Genomic DNA, 12,655 nt, shown 5'->3' on the forward strand with positions numbered 1-12,655 from the left:
GACTGAGATGTGCTGCTTGAAGTGTTTGTAGTGCTGTGTACACTCTATGCATTTTAGATACAACAGGCATATCTGTATTAGCTTGGTAGTTGGGAGCAGGGTGCACTTTTGAAATGAATCTCCCAATCATCCCTGATCAGCAGAGTTTTGCTCCCATTGAAGAGTGATCTCTGACCATGTGAACTGTTCTATCCAACTACTGTGTTTCTTTTTTGGATGAAACTAAACCAAAACCTGCACTCCATGTTTACACCTAAGGCACTCCAGCCAGCAGTAGTAGACTAGAGCTAGTCTGATGTAAAGTCTCCAAGGTACACATAGTGTGGATACTGGGTCCTCTGTACCACTGTTCTCTTCTGCAGACCTGCTTCCACTGAGCTGCACTGTTTGACAGTACAGGCACAGCTGCTACAGCCAGAAGACTTGTATGAGTGAATTCAGTTCTCAGATAGGAGCAATTAAACAAATGGAAAATCAGGTTTATAGACTCATGTTCTTAATGATTAGCCAGACCAAATCAGACCTCAAGTACATTCCAGTCTGATATTCTCTCTTCAACAGCAGCTAGTGACATGTGTTACACAGGAAGGTGCAAGAAATCTTGCTGTGGAAAGAAAGTTGATCAGCGTACCTGGGGAAGTTTCCTCCTAACCCAGAAGAGTTAGAGATCTTAAACTTTGAAACAAGAGGATTTCCGTCTTCACTAAAATCCCCTGCAACAACAAGCATACTTGTTACTGTTATCATGGTTCTTTTATGAAGGTTTACAGAGACGATTAAAATGGATCCAGGTAATCACTGTCACAAAGCCTGGCTGTTGCTTTAAGAATCTAAGTGGAAGAATTGCTTATAAGATATAGAACTGTGATTACATCTGCTTCATGTTTAATAAATTAGGAATCTTATCTGCACAATTTTCTTACTCCTTCCTTTGGCCACAAGTTCTCCCCGCTACAGCTGGGCTGCATAATGTCACAGTGCTCAGTGAAATATTGAATGGCTACCCAGTTGCACCTCAGTGCGTTGGTTGCTTTATTTTGCTCTGGAAGCGGTGCCAGGCAAAATTTACAGTTTGTATTTCATGCACTAACAGCTTTTATTAATGAGGATGAGTTCTGGGTCTGGTCACAAGTGTTTTCTTGTTGATTGCAGAGGACAGATTATGTGCCGTGCTTGTTCTCTGAGCTGCCGTATGATCATTATAGCTGTGGGCAGGGTCATTTAAACTCGCTGCACTGGGCTAAGTGTATACTCTGTGAAATGAGCCATTGTTCTGGTTCCCATTAGCTTGTTTATTTCTGCTGTGCTTTGGGTGGGATGCTCTGTCTGGGAGACCTTTAACTGAGCATCAGGGAGCACTGCAGAATCAAATCATTTGGAGATATGCAAGTATTTTTAATAACGCTTAGCGCTGCTGATTGAATCATTGGGCAAGGCCCTTTGGGAACACCCAAAGATTTGTGGCAGGTGATGTTAGGGGCGGTAGCACTTCCTGAAGCTCATAAATATGGCTGACTAACCTGGAGGTGGGCAAAGGTCCAACTCAGCTTATCTCTACTGCCCATGAACTTGCTAGGTCTTTCAAACCTAGTTTTTTGCTCTGTTGATGTTCTAGGGAGCCCACATTGGGTTAGGTATATTCCCTTCCAGCATTTTCCTCTGTTCTTCTCCAGGAAGAACATAAAATTCCAAGAAGAATATAAACAAAGTAATTTTTTAGTCTGAGTCCATTAATTCACATGTCTGGAGTGCGGGTGGCAGATCAATTCAAGCGAAGTTAGCCATTTTTCATCCTAGGAAAAAAGTTCAAATGGGACCCTGAGCTTTTTCAAGATGAGGAAATCAGGTGCTGCAACTCTTTCTGTCTAAGTCTTGTGAGAGTTGTAAAATATGTTTGTTGATCAAACCCATGTAGTCTTGAAGCTTCTGTTGTACAGGTGTTCTGCTGCACCCTAAGGCTGCCATTGCAAGACTCCATCCTGCTCTGCTTGTCTTGAGTTGCAGCACCCCTAGCCATTTCACTACAAGCTGTATATTTGCCCGTTCATGACGTACCTTCTCTTACTGTACCCTTCAGACCCAATTTAAAGCCTCTCTTCCAGTCATCTGCCTTTCCTGTGTATACTTATACATGTCTTCTCAAATGAAATCTCTGTCGCTAAGTGTGGTTCATGACTAAGGCAGACTTCTACAAATAGACTAATACCTTAATTCACCTGTGGTTTGTCTATAGACCAAAGTGGTGGTATCAAATGCTAGCAAATGTTTTGCATGTTTAACCCATCTTGTGTCAATAACTGTATTGGTGAAAACATGGTATCACAGGTTTCAACGTGCATTGGAAAATTTGAGTGTGTGCCAGCATCTGGATAGTGTTTGTACTCTACTTAGTAGAACCTGGTGAGGCCTGTGTTGTGTCTGGGGATATTGTTACTTGTGTCCGTTAAGTCAGGCATGCTACACTGCCCGTTCTTTTCCCGTGGAGATCCACCCTTAATCTCTTTGGTCACATTTTGTATGTGCTTTATTCACAGTATGTGCTGTGAATGATGTTGCTGGAGGAATTGAAAGTATGAGGATTCACTTACTGAGAGCACTGCAGAGAATTTAAATTTTCGGCAAGTAACAGAGGATCATGATGCATCTGTAATGGACACACACTATTGAATTTACTTTGTTTGGTTTTAGGCACTGGAAAGTGACTTTGTCAGTGCTCACCTTCATCGCTGGATAGATTTGATTTTTGGCCATAAGCAACACGGCTCTGCTGCAGTGGAGGCAGTTAACACCTACCACCCTTACTTCTATGGAGACAAGACGGACCTCAACAATATTAAAGATCCTCTGATTAAGAGCACCATCCTGGGTTTTATCAGCAACTTTGGACAGATACCAAAGCAGGTACCACTTTATCTTGAGTCTAGGAGGAAAAGCAGAAAGCACAATTTATTCTGATCTGGTATGTTTCAACTGGAAAGCAAAAGAACCTGTTTCAGAGAATGCTTTTTGGTTTGAATCTACTGAAAGTTGGGCCATAGGCTCCTCCAGATTGTACGCTTTGTCAGTGTACACCAATACCCATGTGTGTGACCCACACTCTAATCATGCTGTTTTTGCTGTATATCATAACAGCAGTAGTATCAGGATCTGGGTTCTGCTGCTTCAGTACAGTCACCTGAGTAACCATCAGGCTGGGAAGAAGTATGGTCAAATAAAGGCAGTTTAAAGTCTCACCTATACTTTTTTTCTCTTTCACTGGATCACAAAGATTACCTTCCTATTGCTGCGAAGAAGGGAAGTAGTTTAGTGAGTGTATAGTGAAATGTGTAAGATGATTTTATTTTAATGAAGATTTCTATGTATGACAGTCCTGAGTCACTGATAAAGTGTTTAAATAGATGTCTTTTCTGCAAAGTCTGGCAAGTCAATATTTTTCAGTGCCTTGCCTTTCTTCTAGCTCTTCACTAAACCACATCCATCCAGGAATGCCCAGGGAAAAAGTTCACCAGGAAAAGAGGCTATACTGTCCCTTCACTCAAGTGGAATTCTTCCTCCATTCCTCAGCAGCCTGCAGAACCTGAAGCTCTTGCCAGTCACAATCAAAGGTGCTGTGATGGCTGTATTCTCTTTTCTGAACTAATAAGTTTATACTTTTTAACCAAAGTCTGTTTTGACCAAAGTCACAAATCTGGATTTTTAAGAGCACAAAAACATACACCTTTATTGTAACAGGGGTTGGTACCATCAAGATCCCTTCTGCTGATTGTTACTTGTGTATGTGTGTATTGTAGGATGGCATTGAAACATGAAAATATGCATGAGGAATCCTGCCAACTTCTCATGCAGAGTTCAGAACAGAAATTTTTTTTACAAGATGCTGAAATCGTCTAAATTCTAAATATGTCAAATTAAGACATAAAGCTCACTATTTTCTCTTCTTATTCTCTCCTTATATTCAGCAGCAAAATAAATAGTTTCTCCCCCCCCCCCCATCTTCAAATGTTTTCCTCTTTCCATCTTTTTCATAGTCTGCTACTTTTCTTAACCTGAAGAAACCTGGAAAATTGCAGTGTTTACATTTTGATCCCCGGTTGGTGGTCTTTGCGTCACATGTCTTTCTCCCATAGCCCAACTGCAGAGGTGCTGTCATTGACATGCCCTGCATGATTTGCAGTTCAGGGCATAAAGCAATCTGCCCATGAAAGGGAGCCTAATTACACCACTGTAAAACCCCCTTCTGTGGATTGGGTCACTCCCATTGCATGGATTTATATATTCCATTGGAGACAGTTTCTACTGTTCCATCCGGAATCTCACTTGTGGTCAGCTTCTGTTTGTGGGCCTGGCCACAGCCCAGAGGCCAGGTATGGGTCTTGCCAGCCTCATGCACAAGGTGCGTAAGGGGGAAAGTTGCTATTAATACTGTAGAAACAGCAAAATGAAATATATTCTCTTTCTCATCAGACTCTCCCAAGGGAGCCATTGGGCACATTGTTCATACTGAGAAAGGCATTCTGGCTGTTGAGAAAAACAAAGTTTTGATTCCTCCTCTTTGGAACAAAACATTCTGCTGGGGATTTGAAGACTTCACCTGCTGCTTTGGCAACTATGGATCTGAGAAGGTAAATAAGAAAAAGACTAAGCATTCCAGAAATGGCTGGCACGTTGTGTTTGTTTGACTGGTTTGGACACCCACTTCAGAGGCTGTGCAGGATGTGATATTCAGTGTATTCTGTACAGAACTTTCTTACAGTCAAGCTTGGGGAATATCAAGCTGTATATCTTAGCAGAGCAAAAATCATGTCTCCTGAAAATGTGGCATTTCTCCTCTAATTGATCTAAATTTTCTTTCCAGTGACTGTTTTGTCCCTCACAATGGAGGAGAAACCTCCTTTCATAGGATGCAAGGACAATGCAAGGTCTTCTGGCCCCGATTATAAATTTCAGTGTGCAGAACTTACAACTAGAATTAAGATAGGGCCATCTGTCAATTCCTCTCTGGGCTCCCGAGCTTAGCACAGTGCATTCATTTGACATAGAATTGTATCCTTTTCTAGAAAGTTAATTCTCTCTTTACTTTGCTGTTAGAAATCAACATTCCATGTCACCTTGCTGTCTGTTAGGACACTTATATTTGGTTTCTTTCTCTACCACAAACACCGATTTTGGATGTGCTTGGCGCAGAGTGTTGTAACATGCAAAGACACCTGAGTTAGCGTGGGTAGCAGAAATAGCAGAATGCATCACTCATGAAGAAATAGGATTGAGTATCTCTCTGCATGCCGCATCACTGTGTTTTACAGACTACCCATAGTCTTTGGATTTGAAAAAGCCCTGAGATGTAGCATACTTCAGCTCCTTCTAAAGTCATTTAGAGTTTCCCCACTGATTTCAAAATCATAGATTAAAATGATTGCTCAGTAGTTTATAGATACTGTCATAGCTGCAATTACTTTATCTCTTCTGGATGACGAAGAGAAGTTTCTAGAGATAGGATTTTTTGGTCCAAAGATCAGAATTCCGTAACATATTGTACAAAAAGATAACATAGAAAACTCAGGGTGTCACTGTGCCTCTTGTTTTGAACATACACTCACTATAAACAATAGCAAGAGTCCAGCCTCAGCCTCTCTGGTGCCAACAATGGTAGCCTCTAGACTTGAACTTAAAAGAAATTTTTGTAGTCTTTGCAAATTAGTAGCAGATTGTTCTGTTGTATAGTTTTTGTCACTGTGGCATCCCAGCCCATCACAATCAATAATGCCATACTGTTGTTCTCATTTTGTGGTAGAGAGGGGTGTTGGTCCTGTGATTACAGGAATGTGTAATTAGCCAGAGGTTAGTTTAGGCCAGGTTGGATGCTGCTAACAGAACAGTTAGCACAGAATGGAATTTAGTACCACGGTTTTTAGCTTTTCAATCCAAGTAAGAGTAGGGCAGTTGAGCCTGGTCAGACTTCTTCATGCATAGTAAAGTACAGTCAGTCCCTGAGCTGTTTTCTTTTAGTCTACTTTGAATGTTTGCATGCTCTTGTGTTATGATGGCACCCTGAACTTGCCTGAAGTTAGGCAGGAAGCCTGTAGCAGGAGAGGGGTCAGAGTTCAGGTCTCCTAAGACATAACCTAAGATGTTGACTTTAATCCATCCTCCTTGTTTGCCTCTGGAGGTTGTCCCAGCTGCATGCCACCATAGTGTGCATGTGTGCATCTTATGAGATTGTGCTGTGAGCATAAAAAGCCTGGATAAGATGAGATTTTCTTTTCTGGATTTAAAGAAATGGGGATGCAGTTCTGAAAAATAAATCTGCCATTTGGTATAAACAAATGCATGGTATTGTCTGTTACTTTCTTGTACAGAATGTGACTACATTTGAGTGTATGGCAGACTGGGGAAAGTGCCTCTGTGCTATATGTCCTTCAGCAACTACTATAATCACCTCTGGTACAAGCTCAGTTGTGTGTGTCTGGGAGCTTTCTTTGGTCAAGGACAAAGTGAGACGTCTAAACTTGAGACAGGTGAGTACTATGGCTTTTTTTGCTATAGAAACTTAATGAAAACCAGAGGATTTTTTTCTTGGATGAATGGCAGAGGTAACATGCTAAGGTGATTCAAAAAGGCAGAAAAAGATGATGGAGATGGAAGTCATACTGGTGACAACCTTTTATCAAGTCATGAGCTGATAGTATGCCTTCTACTCATGGCTTATATTCTGTTTGTTTTTTCTCACTCTGGTAGCATTTCCATAGTTTATCATGATCAAAGAAGCACTGAAGATAAGTCTGTTCCCCCCACTTTCAAACTCAGTATCATCTAAAGATGGTTCTGTTTTTTTTTTTTTTTTTTTTGAGCCAGTGATAACGGCATAAAATCGTTTAGGCCACAGGGAAATCAGAAGTGTGCTCTTCCGATCTTGGATTACCATGCTGCTATGGTAGTGGACAGGATCTTCAGAACACCCTGCAAAATGCCATTCTGTTTAGGTTCCTAGACTGGTACATAGCTGATGGAGAGGGATCATCTTCAGGGCTGTTTCCTCCTTCAGAGGGATGGTTGGACTTCTTGGTACATCTCTCCCAGTCTGAATGCAGAACCTACAAGGTTTTTTTATTTCTCCATGAGGTGTTGAGGGGGACTCAATAGAAATGGTATGGCTCATATCCAGATGGCTGGAAGTCCTTTGGTATTTGTTGATTTGAGGCTCCTTTGTAGCCATTATATAGCCTTATAAATGTTATTTCATTTGCAAAAGTGAAGTTGCATGCAAGATTTGTCTAGTTCTGTTGTGAGTTCAGTTTTACAATTAAATTAAATTGGATCCACCAGTTTTAATGTTGGTTTTGACAGTAAACACATAGTCCCTGCTGGCTTTCTTTACATGGCATAATTAGCACTTCTTCAGGGTCTGCCTCAGTCCAGCGCGGAGCAAGAGAACCTCACATCGCAGGTGCTTTCTGCAAACACGTCTCACGCTCTTCTCCAAAGTGTGATTGTCAGACTGAACTCTTGCTGGCTAACATGGGCTACCCCTTGCCAAGGTTATTAGGACAACCACATTCAAATGTTAACTCATTGCTGAAAAAGCTGGATTACAGCAGGCTATGTATTACCGAAGGTAACTTGCAGGTGTGAAGGATGATTTTCAGCTTTAAATTTAGTCCTTACAAAAGACCTATCAACTTCAATCCTAGAAAAATAGCACAAGATGGACTTCCTGACAGCTGTTTTTAGAAGTCAGCAGCACTCTCAAATGCTGAAATACTCTTCTCCCACATAGGAACAGTAAGGCAGCTTGTGACTCCTTCCTCTGAAGAAACTAAGAGACAGAAAATGTTATGCTACTCCGGGGCAAAATTTTAAAGGGTGCATTGATCAGCAAGAAGGTCTCCAAGTGTTAGAAGCTTGTTCTGTTTATTTTTTCCAGAGGGATATTCAGGAGAATTCAGTGCTTCCCTTACTCTGAGCCAGAAATGTTTTATTTGTCATTAACGAACGTCAGAACCTCAGTATCTGTGAGGAGGCCAAAGAACTATCCAGAATTCTATTTATCTGAACTTCTTGAGTGTTGAAGTTGGGAGGGTAACTATTTGGAGCAGCCTCTCTTCTAAGGTTTATAATACCTCATGCTTCAGAAGCAGCAAGAAATTGGAGACAGAATCTTTAGTGATGACCTTTAAATTCTGCTGCTTAGTATTCCAAACCAGGACATGGACACAGAAGTGGAAGAAATAGCACTAGAGAAAAGTCTAAGAAGCAATTTGCAGAAACATCAAAATGATTCAGGTCAGTCGTTTTGAATTTCAGGCAGCTGTTTGAAGAGGTTCTGTTATTTACGGTATCATAGCTTTCTCTTTAACTGTCTAGCATCAGCTTTGCTGATATATTCCACTGTGATTAATCTGATATTACCCAAGTCCACAAAGTGGTGTGAGGTCATGCTGTGTTATTTTCTTCTTTCTTTGCTAGCCAAGGCTTTTTTTTTTTTTTCTTTTGATGACTGTCTGACATAGATGTAAATTTGAACTGTGGTTCTAAATGTCTTCCAGTGAATTACCTGCTGCCTTCTTGTAATTCACTATTTCATACTGGCTATTTTTCCTGCTGAACAAAACTATTGTATCATCATTCCTGAGAGAGTAAGCTTTGCTTAAGTAAAGCTGATGTACTGTAAAGTGGATGGTATTCACTTACCAGCTGTCTCATGGGACTGAGACATTCTAGTTTGGAATGCAGTAAAGTACAAAAACTATATTTCAGCAGAAAAAGTCCCCTTTTCCTTTCTAGCAGGAGTTGCTTCCACAGTTTTGTGAACACAGGAGATTCAGCATAATACCCTCAATATTGATCTGTGCAATTTGCCAGTTCCCCCACTGTTCATGAGCAGACCAGCCTGGGCAAACCAGCCCCCGGAATTTGGGGGCCAAATAAAACATTGAATGAATTGGGAGAAGTATCCAGAGAAGGGGTGCTGTATCCTGCTGCGCACGTGTGTCAGAAGGATGTCTGAGCCCCTGTCAGCCAGTTTAGTTGGGTTGTCAGAACTTGGGTTCAGTTTTTGTGGTCTGAGCATTCCCATAGTGAAGCTGGACCCTTTTTTGTTCTGATTTTGTTCTGAAGTTTGCGAGCTTAGTCTGGAGACAGGCCTCACAATTCTTTGTGCAAATACACTGTAGTATTTCCACTGAGGAATCTGTCAGTCTTTGCAGAGGAATAGCAAGAAGGCATTACAAGGCTACCAACACTCAAGTGTTATTTCCTGAATATTTCTGCATTGAGACATGGATGGATTGAAACAGACTATAACTGAGCTTAGATCTACCCCCCGCTGACAATGCTCAGCCTGTACTTGAAGCACTTTGCTGCCAGCCTGGATGGCTTTTTGAGTCTAGGAAAAAAAAGAGGGTTTTAGTTAAATCGTGTGTTAAGAACTTGGCTTGACTGTGCAGTACGGATGCTGCCGCAGTGGATACATTTTGTTTCATGCTTTGGTGGCAGAAGAGGAAATTTGGAACCCTTGATTCTGCCTTCTCCCAGGCCTTTTTGCAGAGGTCTTGTGCTGCTCGAGCACGTGGCCACCCCTGTGCAAAAAAGTTGTTCCATAGCCACTCCAAAACTAGTGCTGAGCATCCCTTTTTGAGCACATTTGAGAGTGCTGCTGACTTCTAGAAACAGCTGTCAGGAAGTCCATCTTGTGCTATTTTTCTAGGATTGTAGTTGATAGGTCTTTTGTAAGGACTAACTTTAAAGCTGAAAATCATCCTTCACACCTGCAAGTTACCTTCGGTAATACATAGCCTGCTGTAATCCAGCTTTTTCAGCAATGAGTTAACATTTGAATGTGGTTGTCCTAATAACCTTGGCAAGGGGTAGCACATGTTAGCCAGCAAGAGTTCAGTCTGACAGTCACACTTTGGAGAAGAGCGTGAGACGTGTTTGCAGAAAGCACCTGCGATGTGAGGTTCTCTTGCTCCGCGCTGGACTGAGGCAGACCCTGAAGATGTGCTAATTATGCCATGTAAGGAAAGCCAGCAGGGACTATGTGTTTACTGTCAAAACCAACATTAAAACTGGTGGATCCAATTTTTTACAATAAGACAGCTAAAAATCAAGCCCCTTCAAGGCTTTTAAGGAAAGCTGTAAAGGATTTTTCTCTGTTGCCCTGCAGACTGTACTGTCATCGGTGGCTATGCAGCAGAAATGTATACTGCTGTCATTTCAGAATGTTGCGTTAAACAATTGTCATGAATATGTTTCTATTAGTGATATTAAATTGACTGTTTTTTTTTTAAAAAAATAAAACTGCATAAATAAGGCTGAATTAAACTAGGCACTTCTTACATCTCTACAATCTGTAAGACAGAAAAAATGGTGCTGGATAATGATGAAAAAGAAAGGGATTCATATATGGCTTTAAAGTAAATATCCTCCCTAAATGCTGTTTTTCCTTTTTAACTAAAATTGGAAATTTTCTGGTATTTGTTCAGGAAAACACGAGAAGCCTGGGAAAGTCACTGAAATTCATTATGATAAGTTTTATTTCAAAATGTTTTTTTAAATATTGAGAAATAGTAGTCTCCAAGAATGAAATTTACTGGTTTTAAACCTGCATGGACTGAAATAAAAGATGATTTCATGTTGAGTTATGCTGAATATATATCTATGTTTAGAGCACAAAGCATTGCAGTAGTTAGAAATGTATGTCCAGGGCCAGAGCTCAGCTGTTTCATCTGAGTTACTGTGCAATATGGGACAAGTCATTTAACCTTTTGGAGACTCAGTTTTTCCTAACTGTGATTTGAGGACATGGTTTCTTCTATAGGATATTTTGGGATTTCCACTTCATATCTTTTCAGTTCTCCAAAGAATGACCAGGTTGCCTGTTCTTACTAAGTACATGGCAGTAGGATTGTGGTTCACTAGAAAATGAGCTGCCTTCTATCGTGGTTTACTGGTTGATTTGTTCCCACCAGGCTTTGTATGGGCACGCTCGGGCAGTGACCTGCCTTGCGGCATCTGTGACCTACAGCATTATTGTAAGTGGATCTGATGACAAAACCTGCATCATTTGGGACCTGAACCAGCTGACATACATAACCAAGCTTCCTGCCCATGGGGCAGGTCTCTCTGCAGTTGCCATCAACGATTCAACGGTAAGATCTTCATTTATCATCTTTCTTCTGATGCATCCATGAACATTTCATGATAATTTAATGGGTGCTCTTCCAAACATAAAAACATCCTAAGAGGCTGATGCATTGATTTCTCTCTCTCTCTCTCTCTCTCTCTTTTTTTTTTTTTTTTTTTTTTTTTAACGTAGCTTGCTAATAGTGTTCTTAATGAGAGGGGAGCACTAAAAGCAACATCTTAGACTGAGTAGCTAAGTAGAAGCATCTTTGGATAGGTAGAGAGCAGGATTAAACCTCTTTAAATTAAAAATCATGAAGTATTGCTCTGGTAGCTCCTGGATTTGGCTTACCCATAACCTTTTTGCTTCCATTAACTTCTCCTGATATTCATGCAGCAGAGCCATGTCAGCTGAGATGTTAGACCTCAATCTGCCACCTCAGCTGGCAGCTTTCTTATACCTTTTCAGTGGCAATGTTTTGCTTTCTCTTCTAATCTCAGCTGAGGGGGGGCTCTTAATAGCAATATTTGGGGTTTCATTTACCAACAGTGGAAATGAAAAATCTGTTGTGGTCTGTCCTGGCCATAATGGCATTCATATTGATAGGAAAATACCCTGTATTGGATTTAACTGTAAACACTCTGGTTATGAATTTTCCCAACCTTCTGTCTCCTGAGAATGTTGCTCATAATTTGTATCTTCTGTCTTTTGTTTATACACAAGTTTTGTATTCTAGCTTCTTGCACTATTTGAGGATGGATTCACTACTGGAGCTAAGAGAGGCAATATTGAATTCATAGCAGAAAGGAACCAGGCAGACAGTCTGTACTTAGTGTGTGTTAAAATAGCTGTCTCATACAATAGTTTTACCAACCATGTGGTCTGATTGCTAGTAACTGGGAATGGGAATCCAATGGTATGTTCAGTGCCAGCTCATCAGGCAGTCGCAGGGGTCCTGGTTAGTGTAAATTGGCCAATGACTTCAGCAGGCCATTGCAGACTGCCCCAATGGTCCCTTAGAAAGTCAGTTGAGGCAGTGCCAAGCCTTCAGAAATGGGCTGACACAGAGTGTGGGCACCAGTGCCCAAGAGGGACAGGGCTGTCTCCTTTTTACACACTGGCGCACCTTTGTCAGTAGCCTGTTCAGCTGGTAGCTCCTCTACTGGGGCTGTCCAAAAATGAGATGGTCTGGCTGATGATGGATCCATGAGCAATCTTGCATCTTACTGGATTGCAGACACTTGAAGTGATCAGACAGTATTCTAATTCTACTGAAAGGTTCATTAAAAACAATCCATGGGAAAGTATGATTGTAACTTTCCTTTTCAAGGAAAAAAAAAGAAGGGTCCATATGTTGTGGGTGAAAATAATGTTTTTGACTTTAACAGAATAGGATGTTTCAGAGTTTTATTGTGAAATGTATTTTTGTTTAATATATACGTTATAACATTAAGATAGAAACAAAACGGTTCCATTATGTGTAGTTAAATATTTTGATTGATGCACAGTGGATTGATGCACAGTGACATTTTT

The 12,655-nt window shown here is 40.9% G+C and overlaps 1 protein-coding gene across 2 annotated transcripts in view; it reads left to right on the forward strand.

Annotated features, from left to right (window-relative positions):
- WDFY4 (WDFY family member 4) overlaps positions 1-12,655 on the forward strand; it is a 142,009-nt gene that overhangs the window by 121,116 nt on the left and 8,238 nt on the right. The window contains exons 53-57 of one of the 2 annotated variants that reach the window (XM_085324754.1): positions 2,689-2,901; positions 3,458-3,608; positions 4,462-4,622; positions 6,357-6,515; positions 10,968-11,147. In XM_085324754.1, the coding sequence (XP_085180880.1) occupies positions 2,689-2,901; positions 3,458-3,608; positions 4,462-4,622; positions 6,357-6,515; positions 10,968-11,147 (864 nt within the window). The remainder of the gene's footprint in view (positions 1-2,688; positions 2,902-3,457; positions 3,609-4,461; positions 4,623-6,356; positions 6,516-10,967; positions 11,148-12,655) is intronic. The other variant, XM_085324753.1, reaches the window with a different exon arrangement.

This window comes from Rhea americana, unplaced genomic scaffold, assembly GCF_003343005.1.
Source record: "Rhea americana isolate MKP2758 unplaced genomic scaffold, rheAme1 scaffold_93, whole genome shotgun sequence".
Taxonomy (NCBI): Eukaryota; Metazoa; Chordata; class Aves; order Rheiformes; family Rheidae; genus Rhea; species Rhea americana.